General features: G+C 42.2%; 2 protein-coding genes across 4 annotated transcripts in view; one reads left to right on the forward strand and one right to left on the reverse strand.

Annotated features, from left to right (window-relative positions):
- Nucleotides 1-25,345, forward strand: part of macrod1 (mono-ADP ribosylhydrolase 1) — a 109,793-nt gene that overhangs the window by 3,819 nt on the left and 80,629 nt on the right. The window lies entirely within an intron of this gene.
- Nucleotides 19,583-24,997, reverse strand: flrt1b (fibronectin leucine rich transmembrane protein 1b). The gene is made up of 2 exons (XM_020085875.2): nt 24,629-24,997; nt 19,583-22,001 (listed from the first exon to the last, which is right to left on the reverse strand). The coding sequence occupies exon 2, from the start codon at nt 21,984-21,986 to the stop codon at nt 19,788-19,790; it is 2,199 nt and encodes a 732-aa protein (XP_019941434.1). The 5' UTR covers nt 21,987-22,001; nt 24,629-24,997; the 3' UTR covers nt 19,583-19,787.

Below are 25,345 nucleotides of genomic sequence, written 5' to 3' on the forward strand. Positions count from 1 at the left end.
TTTTTCAGTTTTATTGATCAATTTTAATGTGGAGCCTCCTTGTTACTATGTCGAAAAACTACATACAAGTACTGCATGAAACAGGCCAATAGAAACAAAAATATCAGGAATTGTTACACAGGGAAGATATTTACAAATGCTGAGCTCTGATTAATTTGGGCTTTTCATAGACAGACCAATGTCATACAGAGTAATTAAATAGCACACAAACTAACTTTAGTCATTGTAACAGTTGAATAACAAATGCAATTTATAGCCAACACTAAAAGCTAATAATGGCAAGTGCTACTTAGTAGTCTGAGCCTACAGCTTGATTAAAGGAGTCATTTAATCCCAGTAACCATTTTCTTCTTGTTAAAAGGTTTTTTTTCAGAATGATAGTGTTTACCCCCCATTAGTAGTTTCTTTCACCAGCAGCTTCAAGAAAGATTATGGTCTTTCTTTTGGCCACTAGATGGGGCAACAAACCCAATCATGCACTGAAAGACCTTTTCCCACAAGGCCCTTTGGACATTCGGGAGAAATTTAATCGGTGTCTTGGCACAGACTAGTATGGGGGGGGAGTGAGGCAGGCCAGCACGCCTAAATGATGCTTGATGATTAGACTGTAGCAGAAAATGATAGATTTTCAATGGCAGCTGACTGTCAGCAGGTGCATGCTGTGCCAGCATCCAGTGAATGTTTTGATCGTTGACTCTCATTTATGACATTACTGCTTGTGCGTGTGTTGGCAAGCGTTCATTAATGCATCTGCCTACAAATTTTTAAGTAATTATGAGTGTACGTGCAGCAGGCGATTGTAATTTGTCTCTGAGTGGCTGAAGAGGCGACTTTGTCTTGTGTTTTACTGGAGCTTTTACAGAGTCGCACAATGCAAAGTAGCATGGAATTAACAAGAGGAAACTGCCAGTAAAGTGTCGTTTAGTAGAGAGAGGACGAGGCAAGGTGAGGGAGGGAGAGTGAAAAACAACAGTGCCAGAGGAAACATGACTGAGAGACAGTCAGCACACACCAGCTGACAAAAAGCATGCAGAGTCTGGAGGAGTGAAAAGAAGATAAAAGAGAGGCGGGGGGAGGACAAAGGCTTGTATTTAAATCTCGGACTGTATTGCCATGGCAACAAGCAGGTACAGGGTACCCTCAAAGGACTTTTGGGCAGCATAGCCAGTTCATCATTTTCTGTGTGACTGATTCTGTGTGGTCATTTTGTTGACTAAGTGGCTGACCTTTTCATTCAATGACTAACTGAACTTACTGAGTGACTAAGAGGCCCATAGAGTCGCAGTTAAAGAGATAAGACATTAAAAAAACAAGGCAGCAGCAAAGAGACATCGAGGGGAAAGAGAACAATTATAAAAGTGAAGGTTAGTCACGCTCGTTTAGAAAATGACTCATATTCTCCTGTTGCAGGTTGAACAGCAGAGCTCCAGCATTACAGAGCAGCCACCCTGCGCCTGTGGTTTTTGACATGTGTGCAGAACACTTTTCTGGCTGCTCTGAAAGGCCTTGAAGCATCATTTAGCCCCTAAGGCAGCAAACATTCAATTGAAGCCAACTGTGGCCAATTATATGCTATACTGACAGACTGGTCGGCAGGTTGGGAGGGTGGGTGGGGGGCTTCCAGGCCTGGCTAGTGGTGAGCAGTGGACTCTACACACACAAAAACACAAACATATGGATGCATACAGAGACGCCCACGCAGACCCTGTGTGGATCGATGCAGATACACAGATACAGAAGCAGCTGTGGATTAACAGGTGGGAACTTGGTTATTTGCTGCTCCCGCCTGCTTCCTCCACAGTCAGAACTCATTGATCAGGTGAGCGGGGCGTTGCAGGGAGGCCGGGCGGTCGCTGTTTGCCGTTTGTGTCGCTCTCAATAAAGATTGGATTTACAGTAACTCTCCACTCCTCCTCCTTATCCTCCACTTCTCCTCCTGCCCCTCCACTCCCACTCTCCCACTCTCCCTCCACACTTTTACAGCCCCTGGCTCCTGCCCACTCCTATAAAACACTATAAACGTAAAAACCCACAAGCACTTAAGAGCCGTCCTGGTGAGGAGAGGGGGAGGCGGGAGGGAGGGGAGGAGGGTGTAGGGGGGAGGGCCAGAAACATCCTCCTCTTTACACCCCTCAATCACTCCGGCCGGAGAAGGAGAGCGAGATGGAGGGGAGGATATATTGTCTCTGATGGGCTAGCTGATTAAGATGGATTGCACAATGAAATGTCGTCGGACTGATGAGATCTTGGAGTGTGTGTGCATGTGTGAGAGAGTGTGTGTGTGTGTACAACATCTCAGCAGCTAACTTTGCATTAAAACCTTTTTCCAAATTGATTAAATGCAAATTTGCTTAGCTCTACTGAGCTGCATTTTCACTCGCAAAAAGTTTTATTCCTCATTTCCATTCTATCACTTACTGTACTTTCAGCAGGCGTGCACTGTTTACTGTGCGTGACATTAATTGCTACTTATTTTGGCCTTCCCATTTCTCAGCATGGAACCAAAGTTTAATAGAAAAATATTTAAAAACTGGACCGGTAAAACCTCCTGGTATTCTTGCTTAATGTCCTTTTTTCCAGTGGTGCTAACAGTGTGTGAGAGTAGGCTGATAAATCTTTCAGGCTCGACTATAAAAAAAAAAAAAAAAAAACCTCCCTAAAATTAAGCTGTGCACTGTCAAATGATAGAGAATGTTCTGCTCATGTCTCAGTCTTTACAGCTGAACCACTTGTCATCGTCACAATTTTTGCTTGCTGGGAGTCTCTGGGAGTGTGTGTCTGCTTGTGTGTGTATATACAGGACTGTGTGTGTATGTTGCACCTGTGCAGTTGTGCTTGGATGTATTGACAAGATCACATACATGTATGTCTGCATGTGCGCACCTGTGCATCAGCTGCACCTGCTTGTGCCTGACCCAGTGCCCATAATCCCGGCTCTATGGATTTGTGTGTGCCGTATAATGTCTGGTGCATGAGTGGTGTGTGTATTTTGTGTGCACTCTGCAGGTATCATGTGCGTGTGCATGAGATAGGGTCTCCTAGGTTTTCTTCTGCAGGTCAGAGATAAAGCTGTTGGTTGGCACTGGAAACACACTCACTGTGGCAACAGCTGAGAGATACAAGATTATATCCAATAGTTTTCCTGGCCTGCAGGTGACAGGCAGAATTAGAGAGAGAGAAAGAGCATCTATACACTACACTGTAACTTCCTCACAGATAAGAAACCTGTAAAGGAAGCACTGATGGATGGATGAGGAGATGGATTGCAAGGACAGTAAGTTGACAGACAAGGAGGGATAAGGGTCAGGAAGCTGGTGAAGGGCAACAACACTTAATGTCTCGGCTGCAAATTCCACAAAATACATCATGTTACCTTCAGCATGGCATCAGTGTGACGTACGTTTTTTAAAAAGGAATGTGGTGGGCCAGAGGGTCGAGCGTTTCCTCAGAGAAGTCTGAAAATGTCAGGCACAAACAAGCCTGTTATGACTAATGGCAGGCTTGAAAAGTCCAGGGATATTTACAGAGTTAACCTGAGACGCTAATCAAAGCCTGAAGCTTGACTCATCTGGAACAATAATAAAATAGAAATAAAAAAGGTTTGAACGTGTATTTGTTGAAAAGGTCAGACGCAGACTCGGCTCAAAGTCACATGACGGTATCAAGTGTGACAAATCAAGCTGCTTGTCCTGTGATCAATGCAAGAGGCAGACAATGGCAAAAACAACAGTCAGGTCCTTTATGAACATAGTGTTTGCTGTGAAATAGTTCGTCTGCTTTTCCTTAAGAAACATAATAATTTATTCCTTCACTGTTTTTTGTTCGCGCTGCAACAATTAAACATAAAATTAACCTGCAGCTATTTTTGAATGTTTGTCTTTTTAAAGCAAAAATGAGAAACATGATCTGTTTTTAGTTTTATCATTTTAGTGGAGGTGGTCTCTTTTGTAAGAGGTGGTAGTCTTTAACTGCACTGTGTATGTAATATGTAAGCCTATGTGCTCCTTAAAGCACTTATGTTAAACTGATGTGAAAAAACTTACATTGGAAAATATGTGTCATCTTGTATCAGGTACATCAGTAAAGTAACTTTCCAATATCAGCTTAATTTTTCATTATAACAATGCTCTATATGAGGATGGATGCATGGGGTAGTCATCAATAATTCAACATCAGTGTTTTTTGAGCTTGGATGCTTCCGTCGGCTGCAATATAAATTCGACCCAGCGGTGGAGCATCTTTTATTGATTCCAGTGGAGTCCATGGTTGATGATGGCCGATAGCTGTAGTGGGGCAGGCTGGGGGGGGGGGTTATAGAACATGAAGAGATGGGGGTTTTCAGAAGACATGGATGACTGGTCCTAGACAGACAAGCAAACAAGCAGCAGGGCATCGACTTGAACAGCTGGAGCAGAAGGGCGAGAGGGCTGTGCTCAGTGATCCTGTTTGGTGATTTCAGGAGGATAAAATAGGTGGACCCTTGGCTCTGCAGGTAGAGCCCCTTACATGAGCTTTACCTTACAGTGGCATGGCGTCATACTCCTTCTGCAAGGCTTCACTGATTCTCAGCTGGCTTTGTCAACGGGGCTTAGCGCTGTGCTCGGCGCCAAAATCAGCCTGGCAGACGTCCCTGCTTTCGCCACACTGCTACAGTGGATATGGCAGATTGTCAGGCCTGACTTGTTGTTCTAAATTGCTTCAGAGCAGCTAAAATTATTTCTCAGATTTAACTTGAGCTACAATTTTCCTACTTGAATGGAGTAATAGAGGACATACAGTGGCAATATTTGCTTACTTAACCACTTTAGAAGGGATTTTACAACATCAAGCCAAGGATTAATGCTACAGTATTTTCTCCAGTTGCTTAAGCTGTTGAATCTGTTCATTTGAAGTATTTACATCATGTAGCAGTTATCGGATTATTATCAAGTTGTGTTGAATTTTCTTCTGCTTCCAAATTAATGTTTTCAAGGCAGCATTTCATCCGTAGACAACAAAGTCACTTGGACGCATTCACTGCTTGTATTAACATGCATCTCGGTTGAGCTGATCACAAGTGAAGGGCTTCACGCTGAAGTGTGAATGCATCCAAGACACACTGAGGATGCACGAATTAACAGTGTAGGTGGTAGCTGAAGGCTCAGGCTGGGACTGAGGTTAACATCTTACTTTCAGTGTTAATAAGAAACGAAACGTATCAGGTTGAAAACAGAAGCTGTGGACCTCCATTGTTGACACTGTGCTTGAAGTCGGCACAATTGTTGTTGGGAAATCAGAGATGTAGACAGTGACGCAATGACGTTGCTCTGCTACCCCTGCCCGTAGAAAAGCAGTTGAACCAGCTAAGAACCAGCACTCGAACTCGGTTCACTTTGGTGAAAACGACGACACACAAACACAGTGACATCGGACACATCTGTAAACTCGGGTTAACAAAACAACGTGCCAATGGTGTTTTATTATTGCAAATGCAGGCAGCAAAAACAAAAATGGAAAACTGATTTTCTCAACGATGAATTACACACGAAATATGCCGTCTGAAATGTAACACAATAACATAATGAGTCATTCAAACATGTTTTCTTGGAACATGCCAGGGAATTTACCCAGTGTGCATTGTTTCGATCTCTTCTCATTTTATTTTCCAGCAGACTTTGTATGGGCGGTGCATTCCTGCTAGTTAAAAACAACAGTGCGTTTGCAAACAAAATGGTGTACGCGTTCAGGACAAGAAATTTGATGTGATCACTAGTGGTCACTCGAGACGCACATGGAGAAGCATTCTAATGCCAGGTGTGAAGTGACGCACTTAGAGCTGTCGGGTTGTGATTAAAGGTTATGAGCAGGGCCTCTGTCATTGGGTTGCTTATCTGAAGTTGTCTACCCACCCTCTCTGGTAGTACCAGGAGCCCGAGGAGGTGACCAAAAAGCCCAGAACAGAGACTTCTCGTGCTGCCGAGGTCCCACAGGCTCCACACTGTGTGCTCTCTGTCTCTCCCTCTGCTGCAGTTACCATACATCTCCCCCACAGCTCTTGTCAGCTCCTCTTAGCACAGGCTCATATTACAAGATGCAAAATGTCACACCAAGTTTGAGTCGCAGACAAATATTTTAAGTGTGTGTGTGTGTGTGTGTGTGTGTGTGTGTGTTCTAAGAAAGCCTCAAAATAGATATTATAAAACTGGCCTGAGTATATTTGTGTTTTTTTGCAGTGCTTAGATTAAAATAAGATCAAATTAAAATAGTTTTCTTCCTCATACCTTTTATCTTCAGTAAATAAAAAAAGTAATTTAGCCAGAGTTGTATCGTTTACTCAAACATAAAATTAGTACCTGCGCTGTTATGAAGCAGAGCAGTTTACAGATCCCTCATGATCTGCACTTTGTCTCCCCGCCATAGTAACTGGACTCACTTCCTTAACTGTAGTTTCTATAGCAGCATCCGCACCGCGCTGACTTTGTGTTTTGTGAAGCAGCCCTAATGGACATATTCTCACAGTATGCCTGTCAACTGTCGGTACACTCAAGCACTCACAGAGGCAAATTGGCATCGCTGATTCTGCTCTCGTTTCAGAGTAAATAAGATGTGCTGTCAAAACTTTGCTCCATCATGACCACCTCTCCACTCGATCTACCAGCAACTAAACCAAGACAAAATGACTGTGTTGAGCATCAAACAGAGTGTGACTAATGGAAACATTAAACCATGCTTTTTTACTGGGAAGAATACAATGAGTAAGAGGGTAATATCCACCTGAGTAAATGTGGTCTGTGCGGATTTAAATCAGTGAGGTTAACAGTAAGCAGGGGAAGTGATTGGCAGTGTCAAAGGCTGGGCCATGTTCAGATATATAGCTGTTATCAGACATGAAGAGTGGAAAATATCTGGACAGTGTGGTCAGGATATTCTGGGAGGAACGTAGCAGGAGATGGTCTGAGTCAGATGTGTTCACAACAGCAGGAGAGTGTCTGCAATATTCAGTTGAGGGGTCGTGCCTGGGTAAAGCTTGCAGGAGGCAGGACCTGACATATAAATTCCACAGTATTTTTTTAGCAGCACATCCAAACCAGCGTCGGCCACTATCACAGCTCTTGAATCTCGTTGTGTTTCCAAGTTGACATCTTCGTCTTCGTCGTCTACATGAATGACGACTCTTTTTTCATCTTGATGTTTGTATCATTTTTCAGGTTTTTTAACAATTTTGCGTTTGAGATGTGTTTTAAAATCAATGCATTTGCTCATGGTGAATTCTCTGGCTATTTTATTTGACAAAATCACGTTTTACTGTTTGAGCAAATAGTCTTTGTTTTGTTGATGGATCAGCTGTTTGGTGCTGAATTAGACTTCTCACTGGTTACATACCAGACAAAGAAAAACAGTAACCACTCAACGTTAAGCAATTTCTACTTTCAAATAAACTTGCATTATTATCAGTTATTAAAATTGCTGCTTCTGAATTTGTAGTCAAACGAATGAAAACTTAAATGACCAAGACTTGCTTTATACGTGTCCTGTAGTTGCTCTTGTCAGCGTGTTCTAGGCTGGTGTTCAAGCATGAGTGCAGAGCCTATTTGATTCACAGCCACAGAGAGCAGTGACAGGTGTACATCTGTACACCTTTAAATTAGTGGATTACATTTGTAAACACAGTAGCTACAATCTCAAATATCCATGTTTTTATACAGCATATTTTTCTTCTGAAAGAGGAAGGCAAACAAGCGGAAAGTGGACTTTATAGAAGTTGTCGATATTAAAAGGTTTTTTATTGAATAGTTTGGTGTGAAATTAAAATTAAAACGTGGATCTTAAATGTTAGTATTGTAGCACCAAGGAAACTTGATTTCTGTTATCACCGTGGTCCCTGAACAGTTATATTGCTTCTGGAGAGAGCTCCCATTTAAGCTGTAGTGGTTTCTCTAAGCATCTTTTTGAGGATTTAAAATAAATATTCCTTATGATTTAAAAATACTTATTGTATGACTTCAGTTTAAGAACTTACATTAGCACAGCCTCTTGAAGTGGTTCATTTTTGATTGTAAAAGCTGCAGGCGTTTTTCATATCTTTAAGGCTTTATATGATGAGCTCCGCCACTGTGAGGAATCAGACTCTAAATGCTTCAAATTCACTTTAAAAGGTGACTGACATTTGTTTTACGTGCAGCCATACATTTCAGCAGTTTTTTAAAAATCAGTCTCATTTTGACCCTTGTCTTTTCTTAGCTTAAATCCAGACACTTATATCTCATACTTTGAATCACAGCACTGAAGTTGTGTTGTCGTGTCCACTCTGTCGTCTTTTATCTGTGTCTTTGCTTGAATTGCGTGAATTCAAATGTATTAATTTTGACAGTGCCGCTGCTCTAGTTTCCCAGTCCAGATCTGTCCGAGTTAATTACGGTACAACTGTCAGAAAGACCTCTGTGCTGGTCATTTGGGCAGCGACATTAATGCTTGCTGTGCACTGAAAATTTGGAGCTTTCAGGGTTCAGTGCCCTGAGTTTCCACGGCATGCTTCGATGTCCACTTTGTGTCTCAATTTGAGTAGGAAGACGGAAGACGAGCTTAACTGCTGGATTGTGCATCTCCAGAGTTTTGTCATCTCACTTTCCCTTTCCATTTAGACATCATCACATCAAGGCTGTGACCTGAGAGAAGCGAGACACTGGCATTAGACAAATGTCCTCAGTTTACAGCTTCAGATTGATTTACGCCCTGACACTGAGAAGTTAACATACCCTTGGAGAGTTAATCCCTAATGTTGTCCGAGTCAGTAAATAAATGGAAAACGAAAGGCCAAACTGAAGGAGTTTGCAGAAAAGCTCATTTGTGCTAATTATTTCTCTCCCACCCCTCCCTTGTTAAAAGCTTCCCCACCCCTCCAATCAATCGCCACTTTAGTGGAGCAGGAAGAGATGGAGGAAGTGCGAGCCTCATTAGTCTGATTGGGCCGATGTGGGAGATGGAAAGAGATGGAGGGAATGAGGGAGTAAAAGAGAAAAGTAGTCAGCTTGATCATCAGCACTTGGCCCATCAGAGTGTCTGTCATCAAGGTGATGCGTTCAAATGTGTTGATTTGTTGCGCAGAGTGGTGACTCGTGGTGGGTTCGGAGATGATCCTCTGATGGCTCCTGGGTTGAGGGGGAAGCCATTGATAAAGTTAGTGATAAAGGTAATGGGGCTTTAGTATTGTGCTTTAACTCATGTTTATGAATTGAATGTTGATTGAATAATGTGTAATGACAAATGAATGACCATCGATGTTTTTACCATAATCCTCACTGTCACGACACAATCATTAATGCGGCTGGGCCAAGTACTTCACAGAAATATTAAGCCTCGACACAGAGGAAGTGTGTCTGGCTCTGTGCAGAAGTTAGAAGAGAGGAAAAGATCTACACTATGTCAAATTAAATCCTTAGATCTTCTCCTCTTTTCAAACTTTTTTTTTTATGAGATGCAAGTGTTTTTTTCCCCAGATATTCTGGCACTGTGCAACCAAAACAGAAAGAAGATGTTTTCCCTGGTAGATATCAGTGGCTTTCCCCAGGTAACGAAAATGACGGTCGTTGAAACTCTGATCTTGGCAAAAGAAAAAGAGCCCTGTTATTGGAGGAGGCATAAGAGAGGACAGAGAGCGATAGAAGCTCCAGGCATTTATGGGCATTGCACTTGATGGAGCGAGCTGCAAGGCACTGACCACATCTAAAAGCTTAAGTGTGTACACCTCGCGGTTCTTCACGGCCACAGTCGATGGAATCCCATCCTGCATGGCCGACTTCGGTCCAAAAATTTGTTGGGACAGATTTATGAAGAAAATCTTGTTGTTTGGATTTTTAGCACAGCTCCTGAACTGCACACGGCGCTGAGCTCCAGGATAAACAATGCAGGAGAAGAAGAGCTCATGAGTGCAGTTCAGTGGTGGATCTCCATGAGACCAAGAGGCTCAGAAAATAAATAATAACATGATTCTTGATTGTAAAGCATTTACTCTGATTTGACTAAACTGGAGATATTATTATTAAAAATATTTATTATCATATAATAATATTAAGATTATATCTAATTTTAATACAGTAGCAGGCAACAAACTCATTTCAATTAAAGTTCGATGAACAAAGACCACTGATCAATTAGTAATAGTCTAATTTCTTAATGTTTCCTTTTGGGTTTATTTTCTCCACTACAGCAGCTCTCGTCTCTCATGTAAATCCAGTCCAAAGTCTTAAAAAGCAGAGAAATCTTCCCTGCAAGACTGAGAGTTGCACGAGCACAGTAAATCCAGCAGGATACATGATCAGCTTCTGTTAACATGGATCTGTTGTTTACGTGAGCCTTCCATACATGCATATGCAATGAGGGGAGATGCACACCTTGCAAATACTCTCATGTCTGCTGTGTCTTTTCAATTAATACAGCAGTTGGTACATATGTTTTGTGGAATGCGTCACATCTGTGCTTGACCAGAAGGTCCTGTGGCTTTTGCATGACCTTGTTGTCTTGATACAAAACATACATTTTGGGATAGTCTGCCTTTGATATACACAAGAGAAGTGATGGAAGTGGTTGAGTGAAAGATGAAAGAAATTTCAGAGATGATCTACAAGTCTGACTTTCACTCCTGAATACTCGGCCAGTCAACTTGTTCAGCACATTTAAAAACAAGTAGCGTTACTCAGAGAGCAACATTAAATCATTTGTGTTGTCATGTCGATGACGGAGGGGCCTCAAACTCAAAAGATGTGTCCAAGAACAGAAAGTGTTGGTTGATGTGATGGATAAAATATTCTACAGTTTGGTAGTGGCAATGGAGAGGACTATACACTGTATATAAAGATCTCCCCATGGTGGCTGGCTGCAGTATAGGTTATAAAACCTGCCTCCTTCAGCTTAATGGAGGGGACATAACAATTCAAAGTGCACGTCAAATAAATTTTCTCATAGATGATTTCTGTCGTTGTCAGTAGATTTTATCACACTGAAAACCGACACTAACTTGTGTGTGTTGGCTGGATCTGGATACCACGGCTTCATCCCCCAAATGCTACTGTGCAGACTCTGGTTCCAAATGATGTCATCAGCATCAGATGGCATTGTTCATATCCGGGATATTTTGGCTTCAATTCTGGAGAGTGGGAGGAAGTTGAGACAGATTGTCCATCTTTATATACAGTTTATGACTCTGACTGGGAATGTTGATGGCAATGAGTAATTAATCCATGCAGATCATAAATGGAAGCTGGTGTTAGTCCATTAAGTCCTTTAAAAACCAAAGAATCTTCAAATCAGGGTATTTCAGATGCTAAACGTTGATCTGTTGAGCTTTTTGTTTGAACACTTCTGAGGCTATTTCTCATTCAAAATGGCTGACTAAATGTGACAGGGGCTATTGATATTGCATAAAGTCTTCTGAGGTTCTGCCAGTGTGATAATAATGTGTGACTTGTAAAGCAGCCAGCTGCCAAACCTGTGTGCCTTCCCTTGTGTAGGGCAGAGTTCAATTTTCTGTGGAACCTCACTTAATGCACTCCTTCGTATAGCTGTAATCATTTGCATCTGCAGTTCTTTATGACAATAATAGCGTGCCGCCTGCCCTTTTTTTCAAATATTGGTTTTAGTGCCAGACAAGTAATCAGTCCAGCATCAGGGCTTTGGCTCTGCATCCAAAGTCCCCTTCTCCTTGGCCGCTCAGGTCGAATACTTGTGCAGTTATAAAAAAATAAACACACACACATTAAGTGCGGCCTGAATCGCCTGATAAATAGCCTTTTTAATGAGTTTATCAACCCCTGAAGATTGATGATTGATGCTTTTTATTTAGAGTTTTAGCATTTCAGTTCAACCCAGTTTCACTGAACCAGCTGTGCAAATAATTCTGAAGAGACCTGAGACACAAAACGAAATAAGAATAAAATTATAATATGGAAATTAAAAGCACATTGGGGAAGATTATCCACATTGTTGGCAGTGCTATTTGAATAATAAAGTATAATGCAGGCTGACAATGAGCCTTCATTTTCTCTCTTCTTTGTAATCACAGCTTAGTGTACAAAGTACAAAGGATGTATCATTGTAACCCTTTAAGCTAACCTGAGTCCTCTCCCTACCGTCTCCTCTAGCAAATACAAGGGGCCCTCATTTTTGGCTCACGTGTCCCCATCACAGATGCTGATTTTGTCACATTATCACACACGGACACACAGAGGGAGTACAAGGAGAACACACTACACACACTGCACATAATAGCAATCTTGTAATTTTCTCGCAGGCGTTGTTGTGAAGTGGTGCCCGATGTGCATCCTGTCGGCCCCGCTGCATTATCAGAGCTTAGGAAATGACAGGGCTATTTATAGGAGCTATTTATCCACTTATCCTGTTGTTGCCATTGTCCACGGGTGTAAGTGGTCACCCTGGTTAGAGCTGTTAGAACTGTGTCATCTTGTACAGTAGGATGTTTGCTTGAGTGGAACATGAGCCAGTGGATTTAGCTGTGCAGAGTTGTGTATTGTGAGATTTCATAAATCAGAAGGTTAAGATAATGAGAATGTCAAATGTCCTACACAGTTTCTATGACGATGAAAGTTCAGAGGAGAGAGATTTGAAAGATATTCCTGTGGTCAGTTTCAGAGATTAAAATGAAAGATATTCTGCCCAAAAATGACACCAAATATGTGTTAGTCCTTAGCTGCCGAAGAATGTCACAAGAGAATACAAATAATGAAAAAATAACAAGAATATGTGCAGTATTTCTAAGGCTAATACTGGTGATGATATATTAGAGTTTACATACCTGAAACCGCTGAACAATTAAGTTTCCATTGCTGGTTAGTACACCACAGTACTGGTGGACAAATCATTAAACACCTGAATACTCAATACCTCAACTATTTGGTATTTTTGGCTTTTCTTTATGGCAGTTTTTACCTGGTACTTTTTGTCTGCGGTATTGCTCAAGTAACATTATATTGGCCAATATATTGTTTTTAGTTCCTTTTTTATTACATTCATATTATTGGATGTGTTTTGTGTCTATTACCAGGTTCACAGGAGGGATATGACTGGAAATTACATCCCATAAAAGTTCCAAGCCCAGATTCAAACCAGGTTCTAGATTCTTTTTTTTTTTAGCTATGAAAAAGAGCCCCGAGCTCAGCATCACAGTGTTGATACAGAGAATTGAAGGAAATCATTTCCTAAGTTGCAAATGATTTTTCTCTCAGTTGACTAATATGTGCTTCATCTTATTGTTTCTGTCATGATGTGGTCTGACCTTAACCACCAGGGTGCTCTGATTTATCGTTTATTTAAAAGATTTTTGACGACAGCGGAGATCTACAGAGAAATAAGACAAAACAGGCTTTTGCCACACAGAGGATACTTATTTGTAGGAGACGTTCCGAGTGAGTTTTCCGTCTGTAAAATATCACCTGCCTCATAATTTTTAAAGTCTTATAAACTGATGAGGGAGCAGTTAAATAGTTTTCTTGTTAATATACAGAAGATTAATAGCTGTGATTAATGATGTGATTCCATTACTGCTAAACATTTCTTCCTTAACATTTGTTAGTTCCTGTTTTTTTTACCCTGTTGCCCAGCAGCTCATTGTGTGCTTGCTGGATTTGTATGATCATAATCCACTCAGTGGCATTTTCAACTAAGTAATGAATAATTTACTGTGCTCCTGGAATTCATTTATTTTTTGGCTGTGATGTGTCTGCCTGTGCTGAAGAAAGGCTGTGAGTCGGTACTCTAGAGAAATCACAAGTTGCCATAACTACAAGTGCTGAGGTCCAGAGTGTAGCCCCGGAGAGGTGGGCAGCAAGCCGACCATGAGTGAAGGCTGAGAGCTCTGGAAGACCACATGCAACAGAAACCAGCCGCCCGAAGCGCTCCTCGGCCAGTCGTTTCTCTCCAGTTTGCTCATGTTGGCAGCAGATGAAACTGAATGCCTGATGGACAGAAAGGAATCTATCCATTATTCACTTTGTCAGGTTAAGACAGATAATGAGGCAAACAGCACAAAGACTACTTAAGGTTATAATTGCCTTCAATTGTCTTCTTTTTAGATGCTCTATTTTTCCTGATAGCAAAGTTCCCAAAACGTCTGTAGGTATACAGGCTCATAATTAAGCAAATTTAAGGATGAAACACAAAAAGCTTTGGAAATGGAATGGAGGACGATTGCAGTACAAGGGCAATTTAGTAAGATTTTTTTACATGCTCTCAATATGGTTATGGCTATGTTCTTTTGGAAGGATTTTTTTTACCTCCTCACTAGAGACATTTCGCAGTCTCACCAAAGTGGCTCTCGCTCTCTGATAGACAGCCTAATTCATACAGTTGGTATTGTTATAATCCCCCGGAGGCTGTCTTAGTTTTCTCTCTGCCTTGTTTATTCCAGTGAAGTCCTCTCCATCCTTCGTTACAAAGGAACCCTGTTGTTGTTGTTGGATCACTTCATATCTCTGAGGTATTTCACCAGTTTCTTGCGGTGTGTTTGTGTCGGTGCTTGTTATCCAGCTCCGTCCAGCTCCTAAGGGACCGCCAAGAGTCCCGCATCGCTCTAAGGTGCACAGTTGTGAGTCAAACTGCAATGACTGTTGGAATTAATTTTAAAAATCATGTATTTCTCTTGAGTTTAGTTTACAACCGAAGTGAGGATTGGGGTTACAGGTTGGTAAATGTTTGTATGTGAATTATTATTTCAAATTTAGCAGTGCTTTGCTCGTGCAGCTTTTTTGGCTGCTTGTACATGGGTTGATGTTTATGTGCAAAGTACATGTACTTTCAAGGGAGTCAGTCCCTGAGCTCACATGTCTGTGTATTTTAGCTGTTTATATTTTCGCTCCACTGTTCCCTTGACTGCTGAGTTCAATCTGCGTCTGAAAAGTAACATGAACTCAGGATCAGTTCTGAGGCAGCTATCTAATATCTAATTTCTAACTTGTCTTAAGTGAATACCTGAACATTTGTGGGAACATTTGTAACCAAAACAAGTGTCACAAAATGGTGTGTTGTTAAAATATATTTGTTGTTGGGAGAGACGGTATATGCATGCATACATAAATCCTGCCAAATGCATGAATTTACAGGAATACATTGACCTTTAGCTAAGGGAGCTTATAATGCAAGCAAACACTGGAAAACACTTTACCACGCGATGCAGCTTCACATCATTGTTCACAGCGCTGTGGTGAAGAAACTACTCAGCATGAAGTTCATAATGCAGCTGACCGTTTTATTGTGTGTGCGGGTTGAGCTTATTTGTTGTAAGACATACAGGCCAAGTCTTCAATAACGCACTGAATTAAAAGAGGCATTAAAACAAAAGACATTGACTCTCCAAGGTATATGTTTTGCCTTTATGCAACATCTGCTTGATGCCTTGAACAAGAGACTGTCTCTGTAAAGATTCACGTCCTCCCAGTATCCAGAAATGAAGCCAAAATATCCTGGATACAAACCCTGCCATGTGGAGCCAGAGTCTGTGCATTAGCAATAACGGGATGGAGCTGCTGTTGAGAAGTCCTGTTACAATTACAAATCACTGTCAGCTGACGTTTCCCCCCATTTTTATAGCATCAAACAACTAATTAAAACATTTACTTGAATAAATAACTTTTGTCACTGAGCAAAAGTAACTTACTGACTCAGCAGACATGTACATGACTCTGCTTGGGTGTAATGTGAGCAAATATAATCAGGATGCAGGGTTAGATGTTAGATAAAGGACTGTAATAGTGAAAGACCTCCATACTGACTCCACTGTTGTTTATATAACATTTGTATAATGTATACATTTACAGTATACACACATGCATACACAGAAATATCATCATGCATCCTTTAAGTGAAATATCAATAAAAAGTCAGTTCTCAGTCTCAAGACAAAGAAGGACTCATTGTAAAATGAACTGCTTTCATCTACAGTACAAATTGTTTTGAAGTTGTATTTGGTTGTTGCAGATTTTCCACAGGATGCAGCTCTCCACGCCCCAGACACTCCCATTTTTATTTACAGTGAATAGGTGTTGATTGACGATTATTTGATCTCATGTTAGTCGACCCTCTACGCTGTCTTAAGGTACCTCCACCATCACTGAGTTACTACTGCTTAAGGTGGAACTGTGGCACTCGATGGAAAAAAGGGAGCTTGTTCAGGACCATTCCGATTTACAGATTCAGCAGCCGGCAAGTGATGAGGATGAGTTTACACCCGGGGCTTCTCCGGCTCTTGTTATGAGAAACAGAGTTGGCCAACTAGATGTAGTGTAAGTAATGCATTTTACTGCTTCCCCTGCTTACTGTTTCAAAGTGTCGGCACAGAGGTACTGTGGACAATGATGTGTGTGTGTACGAGACATAAAACATCTCAATGAAAAATGCAAATTGAATGAAAGTTGCCACATCAAAGTTCTGATTTCCACCAGCAACTCCATGAAGGCTACAGGATTGGCTTATTGTGCAGTTTCCGTGAGTCTGGCTACAGATTGTTTGTCCCCCCGACATTGCGCGCCCCCCCCCCCCAATAAATTTTATCACCAGCTGCCACTGATACAGTGTATTTCTTCTTAACAAATGCCCATCACAAGCAGTTACTTGAAGATGGACACTTATACACTCCCCCGTTCGTTATATTGATCCATGCTTACACAAGCATTAGCACTCACTTAGAATGAGAGGCATGTCTTCACCCAAACACATCCATACAAATGCTCACAGACACACACACAAACAAACTAACACACTAATATCTCAGGATAAAAACACAATCGTCCTGGCAGATTCTTCCAAACGGAGCGTGCAGCAGCTGATGTATTCATCGAGTGTGTGTGATTTAATGAGGTCCGCTCCATCTTGTCAGAAATCATATTAATAATCTGAGCCTCTCATTGATTTTTATTTTTGTTTAAGACATCCCAGTGTATTATTTAAATCTACAGCCATTAATGAACCCCGCGCAGACGGACACAAAGAGAAGTCACAAAAAACTGCTTTTCCTCAAGTCTTTATTCTTCTGCATAGAAAAAAGACGACAGACCAATAAATGGAATAGCGTTTTGCACCCATGTCTATGTTTATACATAAGAGTGTTTTCATTATCACATTTTTTAAAGGAAAAAGGATTTCTACACAGAATGAAAGGGTTCTTCAGTGCTCTGTAAAAAAGAAAAACAAATGCAGACATAAAAAAACAAACCTCACATCTAAGCTCTTCCAATATTACTCCTGCACAGTTGCACAGGCTTGAAAAGAGGAAGAAAGCTAACGAAAGCAAGAAAGGGCTTCAACACTTACAGGCTCTATCTAAGCCTCCCCCATCCTCCACTCCACAGCCTCACTCTTTATTTTTCTCTCTCCACCTTCTCCTCTTTAAATCTCTCACTTTTTGTCAGCGTTGTCTTTTGAAGTTCCTCCTCCCTTTACAGTATATTCACAGGGTCAGTGAAAGGAAGTGCAGTGTAGCTGGGTAGTGTGTTTATATTGAACTGCACAGTGAAGCGGTCAGGCTGTGATCCCTTAAAATACAACGGTATTGATGCTGTGCCAAGACCTAACTGGATGACCACAGTCAACCAAAGTAATTAATCTCCGAGAATGCACCACATCAAGTCTGAAATGTCAATTGTTACTATCATTGAGAATTAAAATACCATCTTTTGAGATTGGATAAAATGAGAACTTTGTGGAACTGCAATTAATAATTTTATCTTTTAATTGTGAAGTTCACAATTTAAAATATAACAATTTCTTGCCCCAGGTAATGACTTTAATCTAAATGATGGATAAAACATTTTCTTATTCACAAGAAAAGTAGAAAATACTCTCAATTAATACACGTGTTTGCATTTTGCTTAGAGAAAATGATTGTTGCAGATTTAATTTATATCAATTCAAAATAAACAAGCAAAACTACTCGATGACAACACAGGAGTTTAAACTTCTTTTTACATCATTGTGATGAAGTTATAAAATGTGTCATATGGTCTTTAATTCTCTCCAAAAGCTTCATGGTCATTTTAGCTAGAATCAGTTAATCATTTGATGATGTCAAAGTCCAGTAATCTGGTATATACATATACACCCTCTTGTATATTGAAATTTCTTTCTAATACCAAAAGAATGGTAAAGATTTTTTCAATAACATTGAAATTAATTATTTGTATGTGTAATTCTCAGCTAAAAGACCACAGATCTGATTTCCACCAAGAAATTATTAGCTGCTAAAATGTTTCCTCTAAATTTTATTCAGAAAATCTAGCCAGCCTCTAGATGATAATGGGTTACTATTATAAGACTTTTTATTTCTCTCTCTTCATTTGCAAATGTAATTTAATAATGAGACCAGTCCACAAGAGAAACTGGGAACATGCTGAACCTTTTTAAAATTCTGAGAGGGAGCTCTTTAACAGCCACCCCTTTTTCTACGGTTTTGACATTTTTTTGTGTTTTGCTCTGATTTTCCTGCCATGGCTTCATTTTTGTGTAAATGTCCATGTTTTGATGATGAAACATGTTACATAAGGTGAACGCTCAGGTGTAATCCTTTGAGTCTTTGACTTGTAATGATAATGATCACTCACTGGCAGCTGGAACATCATTCTTGAAAAGAAGTGTGCAGCCTGTTATCACTATTTTTTACTGAGTGCAGTCGTGGATACACTGTGGGTAGAACTTGAGCCATTTTTTTGGGATGATGATGTTACATTACTCCAGTTGTCACCCCTTTGCTTTACCCCGCCCGCACGCTTCTCGATCCCCCATCCTCTTTTCCTTTTGTGTGCTTTTTTACCTCCTGCCGCTGCATTTGTCACACACTCTGCTTTTTACTTATCTACCTTTTTCTCCACTTTTCTATCCTCACTCTCTGCCATGAGCCAACACACCTTTCTGAACGTCTCTCAGCCCAAAACGGCACCCTTCTCTTTCCCCCCTTGTCGTCTTTCATGTTCTCCCCCCATCCTTCCTTCCATCCATCTATCTATCACCCCCACTCTCTCTCTCTCTCTCTCTCTCTCTCCCTCTCCCTCTCTCATTAGTCTCCCCATGCTGTGGTTTGTGTCTCCAGTCTCTGTCAGGACTGTTATCACTGCTGTCAGCTCCCTTGGTGAGAACAAAGTCGTCCTCTGCTAACGGCAGACATGAGAGAAATAAAAGGAAAGAATCTCAGCCAAATAAAAGAGGCGGAAAGAAGAAAAAAATTAAAAAGCAGGGGACTAAAACAGGGGAACGGTTGGGGCTAGGAACACATCTTTTCATGTCAACCATGATGCATTGTCATCTGTGGGTTATAACAACCATTGATTTCTCCCTCTGTCATCCTTTTTATCTATACAGCACAGAGCTTACAGTCAGTAGGAAGATACAAGCGCTATCTCTATACACATCAAGTGCCTTTTCCTCATATAATAAATATATCTCCTGCTAAATCAGCTAAGCCTACTATATCAACCTCAAATAAGTTACCGTGTAATATTATGAATGACACTGAGATATCCAAAAGAGAAAACGTAACCATTCATAACTATAAGTAGAGCTGAAAAGGCCTACTGTATAATGTTGTATACAGTAGCAGAGTATAGCAGGACTGTAACTTCTGTCACTCAATAGCAATGCCCAATCAGCATTGCTAAAATCAGGCTTTTCTACTTAACAAACCAATCAGAATTGAACCAGCAGAGGCACAGAGGGTACTTTGGAAACCAAGAACAAAATGGCCACTAGCCAAGGGTCTTCATCCTAAATGGGACCTCTGGCATACATGGCTTAGGGACAGTGTCCCTGTATCATCACGTGTAGGCATAATCTATGTCGGGAATACCACCATCTCTGTAGCCACGGTTGGTGCCATAAGTGACATGATGGTGACTGGTTTGGCTGAGGATGGTGCCATTTAGGCTGCCAACCCCGTGGGTGCTCCGGTAGGTCCCGTTAGCTTGGGAGGAAGAAGAAGAGGAGGGGAAAATAGTGTGGATATAAGTAACATCCTCCAGCTTCGGCTGCAGTGGCTGATGGGCCATAGTTGTCATCTGAAACCCTGCAGGGGGGGCCCTGATCTCTAAAATGGAAGTGTCTTTCTTGGTGCCCGATTCTACATAGTCATCATAAGGTTTTCCACCCCGGCCCCTGCTGTATGAGCCCGAGTCCCCGGACATGTAACCTGCCCTCTGTCCATACCAGCAGAATATGCCAAATATCAACAACAGGCTTACCAATGCTGTAGCACCCCCTATGATCCCAGCTAATGGCAGGGCTGTTATCTCTGAGTCGTGGCCCTCTTTATCTGACCCCTCCCCTCCTGAGCTTATCAGAGCTTCTCCAGTCTCTATTTGAGCACAGGCAGGGGCTGAGTCTTTACTGTCCGTGTCCATGCTGCCAGCTCGAGATGAACCCATGCTAGAACCCCCATAGGAGTGCTCCTGACGTAGTGGCAGCAGGCAGATGAGGTAATGTGAGTGTGGGGTGAGCTGGGTAAGGAGGTACTGTGTCCTCTCCCCAGGAACCAAAGTCTCCGTTATTGAACCAAGAGCTGCACTGCTACCCAACCTCAGCCACGACAAGCGGAAGGAGGGTACCGGCTGTGGGCACAGCCAACTGACCAGTACACTGTCTGAAGTGAGAGGTTTTACAGTCAGCTCCAAGGCCTCTCCAGATATCTGTCCTCCTTCACTGGGTGGCAGAGGCATAACAATGCCCGGCCGCTTGGCTCGCAGGGTAAAGAGTGAACCTTGTGTGGAGACCAACAGAGAGGAAGTGGTAGTGCTGCCATGTGGAACTGAAGCCACTGCTTGGCCCCCTCCAACACCATCTTCACTTCCTCCATCTTTTTCTGCTGGGTTTACCCCGACTCCAGTGCTGGGACCAACAGCGGGGCCTTCACACTGCTCCATCAGGTCGGTTAGGTCTCTCAAGATCTGGCCCCTTACAGACTCAGGCCCTTGACAGGTCAGACCTCTGACTGTCACTCCTGCCCCCCGGCTGTGCAGCCAGGCATGTAGCCAGCGAAGGTTGCACCCACAGTACCAAGGGTTTCCTCGCAATAGTAGCATCTCCAGGCTTTCTGTGTCCTTCAGAAGTCCTCTGGGGAGACTGGTCAGATTGTTTCCTGACAGGTCCAACCTCTGTAGCCGCCTCATCCCATCAAGTGCCCCCCTTGGTATGTGGGTCATTCCATTGTCTTGCAAATGAAGTCTTATCAGGTGAGCGGAAGGCAGTTTGACAGGTGGGGACTGCAGTGCATTCCTGACCAGCGACAGCTCAGTCAGGTTGGAGAGACGGGAAAAGGTGTCATCTGCAATGCGTGTGTTGGCCAACAGGTTTCCATCCAGTACTAAGCGTCGGAGTGAGGAGAGCCCCCGGAAGGCGTGTGTGGGGATGGTGCTTATTCTGTTGTCATCAAGTCGCAACTCTTCCAAGGAAGCTGGCAAACCCGCAGGAATGCTTGACAGGTGGTTTCGAGACAGGAACAGCAGTCGAAGCCGTGGAGTCCCCGAAAAAGCTCTCTCCTGGATGCTAACCGTAGATATAGAGTTATCATCCAGGTGTAAACGTTCTAGCAACGGTAATTTGGCCAAACTTGACCGCGGTAACGTTCGTATATTATTATCCTGCAAATGGAGCTCTCGTAATGAAGGCGGGAGGTGTATAGGGAATTCATCTAGTTGGTTAGCGTACAGGTAAATCACTCGTATGGAATTACTACGTTCCAGTGAGGGAGGCAGCCCAGCATTACTTAGCCGGTTGCTCTGCAAGTAGAGGATGGCAGCTGTTAAAGGTAGCGGAGGAATTAGGCTGAGGCCACGGTCGTTGCAGTAGACAAAACCCTCATCACAGCGGCACACTGAGGGACAAACAATGCCCTCATCTCCCTCACCCGTCTCCATGGCAATTGCCGCCGCCGCCAGTTCCAGCACCTCAGCCAATAAGGTGAGGCACAGGAGAAGCAGAAAAAGCCAGTCGCGGAGCTCAGCAAGACTCTCAGCTGCCATGTTGGTACACAGCTCCTGATTGAAAGAGAAGAAATCAGAAACTTGATTATAAACGGTGCAAAGGATGTAACTCAAAGAAGCATCTCTAAATTCAACAGAGAAAGTAGAAATAGCTGGTAAAACGATGATTTAGACGAAACACGCAGTTAACCCTTATTTTACTTATGGGCTAAAGTGCTGTTTTTTTGACCTGCTGTTAAAAGTAAAGTTATTTTTTATCTCTTAAATCTAGGAGATTTGTGGATTGAAAAATCAGATGTAATTTAGCCTGTCCACTATTATATGGGTCAGAGCGACCAAGCAGAAGACAAATGGACATATCAAGGCAGAGTGCGATGAGGGGTGAAGTGAGTGGGCAAGAAAGATTACAAGAATGAGAGGAGGCAAACGGACAACAGAGATGGAGAAAATTGGACAGTGACAGTTGCAGAGAGTAAAAATAAGTGAGGAAGATTTTTTTTTTAATCTAGAGATTAACTGAAATTGAGTGAGTGACATGAAAATAAAATGAAGGGGAGATCGGAGGGAAAGAAATCAGATTAATTGCCGACAGTGCTGTTGATAACGTCAAAGACAACAGAAACTCTAGACTTTGTTAACCATGAAATTAATATAAAACATAAGTAATGTGAAAGGAGAAAAAGAAAAGTAACTGATTGTACATATATTTGGTTATGACCAAAGAACACACACACAGAAATGCACACACAAATCAGTAAATATACAGAGCACAAACCTTTCTCATACAGAACAGTCTCAGTACAAGCTGACATGTATAATACATGTTTTGTCTCGGTTGTTATTGTTCGTGAAATTTTTATAAATTATTCACAGAAGTGGTCCTGAAATCCCCAGAAATGTTTTAGCGAGATGTTTTACAGAGAAGCATTTTTCTGCAACATTAATATGTTCCTCTGTCGATGTTTTGTGACTTGTCTCCCAGCAAATTTCTGACACCAACATCAATGACAGAAATTTACAATTCAGATAAAATGATCTCTGTGCACTCACATACACTGAACATTATTTATAGAATATGAATAATATACAGTGGTGAAAGTTGTGGAATTTACATTGTGGCACACTCTTGTTTGAATCCTTTCTTCTGAGTCGCCTGAGGCAGGAAAATGTGCCCTGACATGAAATGCCTGACATGATTTGACAGCACATTTGATAAACAAATCCTCTAAAGGCAAGTATTTTTTTCTCCCCCTCTGTACATGCAGGCGTGTGTGTGTGTGAGTTCATATGTGCACTCAGTGCTAGATGCAAAATCACCCCTTGGCTGTAGTCAAAATCCATGCAAAGCAAAATAAGAGATGGCAACAATAGAAGAGATGGAGGGAGGGGGGCGGAGGAGAGGGAGGGATGGTGGCGAGGAGACAGATGGAGTGTTGGACAGTCCGTCAGAGGAGGAGAGAGGAAATGGGTTACTGGCAATGAAGGCTCAAGTCAGTATCAGCTGAGTTTGCTGCAAAAAGAAAAATGGTTCCAAAGATTGGTCGGGTGTCGTTTTTTTTCCGTAAGATAGGTGTAAAAATAGCTACACTTTCTATACCTGTGCGTAGCTGTGTGTGCGTATGTGAAACAAGATCTGTATCAACAGCCACCAGCTCCTGTCTCAGCTTGACACAGGCAATGTTTGATATGGGGGAGAAAGAGGGTGCCACACAATATGGCATGGACCTAGAATATTTCTCTGTTTTCTTTATGGTATTTTTTTTAGCTTAGATATGACTATTTTAAGCAGTCCCAGCTTTTGAGAGACAGAAAAAGTGAGGGGGAGGAACATATGCACACAAGAGGGAGTGTCAAGGTAGGAGCAGAGACCATATTGGGAAATACTCTTTGAATATCAACTAGCATATGCTTCTGTGCCACAGTATCCCTGGTTTCCTTTCATAAATATCCTCTTGGCACAACCCTTTATGTGTGTTTTTGCCTACATGCCAAAGTTTCCTATCAACACGTCTCTTAATGATCCTGTCTTCTCCGCTGCCTGGCTCGTTCTCTCATTCGTTCTCGCTCTCTAACGCTCCTCTTGCTGCACCTTTATTTTTGATGCCATCTACCTCGCCACATCCGCCTACTCTCACCTCCATCCTTTAATCATCTTTTATTATATCCACTCTCAGGTTTGCTTACAGAAGCTTCTGTGTAGTCGTCATCGTCCTCTTCTCCTCCCCGTCTCTACCTATTTTTTAATCTTCTGATTTTCTCTCAAGTCGTTCATTGACTCCTACACAGTGAGATTGGATCAATCAGCCCTGGTTCAGTCCTCCTCTCCTTTTCTCTCCCCCTTTCTCTCCCCTTTTCATTTAGTTGCAGCAGACCCCCCTCTCCACCCCACCTCTCTTTTTTACCTAGCACTCCCTCTTGGCCTCCGTGTTCTTGCCTCTGCATTCCCCTTTCTCTCCCATTCATGGTCGTCGTCTCCCCCCCCAAACATTTCAATCATGCTCTGAAATAAAAGGCTTTGTTAGAGAATAGGGTGTGTGTGTTTGGGTTTTTTTTCCATTGTGTAGCTGACAGCAAAGTGTAAGTGTGGTTTTCTTCAATGCAGTGAATGCAGGTGATGTGTGTAATGTGTGTAGTGTATTGTAGTGCGTGTTTAAAAGGTGGATTGCCGAGGGCTTGCTAACCTTCTCAGTCTCTGTGCCTTTCACGTCCGCCGCTGCAGTTTTGTTTTTTTCTGAATCAAGGATTTGTGGAGAGTAGCGTGAGTGAGTCTGTATGTGAGATTGAGGACGTCGCTCTGGATCTCTGTGTGTAAACTCAGATTCTTTGAATTGTTCAGAAGTGTCGCCTAGTTCCTTCGGGGCGTTGAATCTTCCTCAGCTTGGGTGAATGATGATAGGGATGATGATAGCCTGTACTCCAGGGCTCCGCGAGCAGCGACACCAGCATGGCTCAAAGCCGTCTCGGCACCCACATTTGTGTTTTGTGTGTCCTGCTGCCAAGCTTCCTCTCTCTCTGGGAAATTCTTTTTTTCTTTTTTGGTAAGGGATTTTTTAGGCCTGCCAACTCAAGTCATCTTCAATGAGTGTCCAGAGGCCTAATTCTGAAACAACTCCTCCACACCCAAATGCAACAGTCTGGCAGACAGTCAGAAGATGGTTGGGGCCTCAAGGGTCCTTCTTGGAAGTCAAAAGTAATCCTGGATATTCATGCAATCAGTGGGTCATGCAAAAATAGGACTGTGTCAGGTCCTGGCCTTAATTAATGAGCAGTGGGATGACAGTACGTGGGATTTCCACTGCTCACAAAAATCCAGTAAAAAGGTCTTTTGGAAAATTTGATCCGTTATTATTGGTTTTATTGTGACAATTATGACAGCCTAAATTTCACAGTTTGGAGAT

Source organism: Paralichthys olivaceus, chromosome 9 (genome assembly GCF_024713975.1).
Source record: "Paralichthys olivaceus isolate ysfri-2021 chromosome 9, ASM2471397v2, whole genome shotgun sequence".
NCBI classification, from domain to species: Eukaryota; Metazoa; Chordata; class Actinopteri; order Pleuronectiformes; family Paralichthyidae; genus Paralichthys; species Paralichthys olivaceus.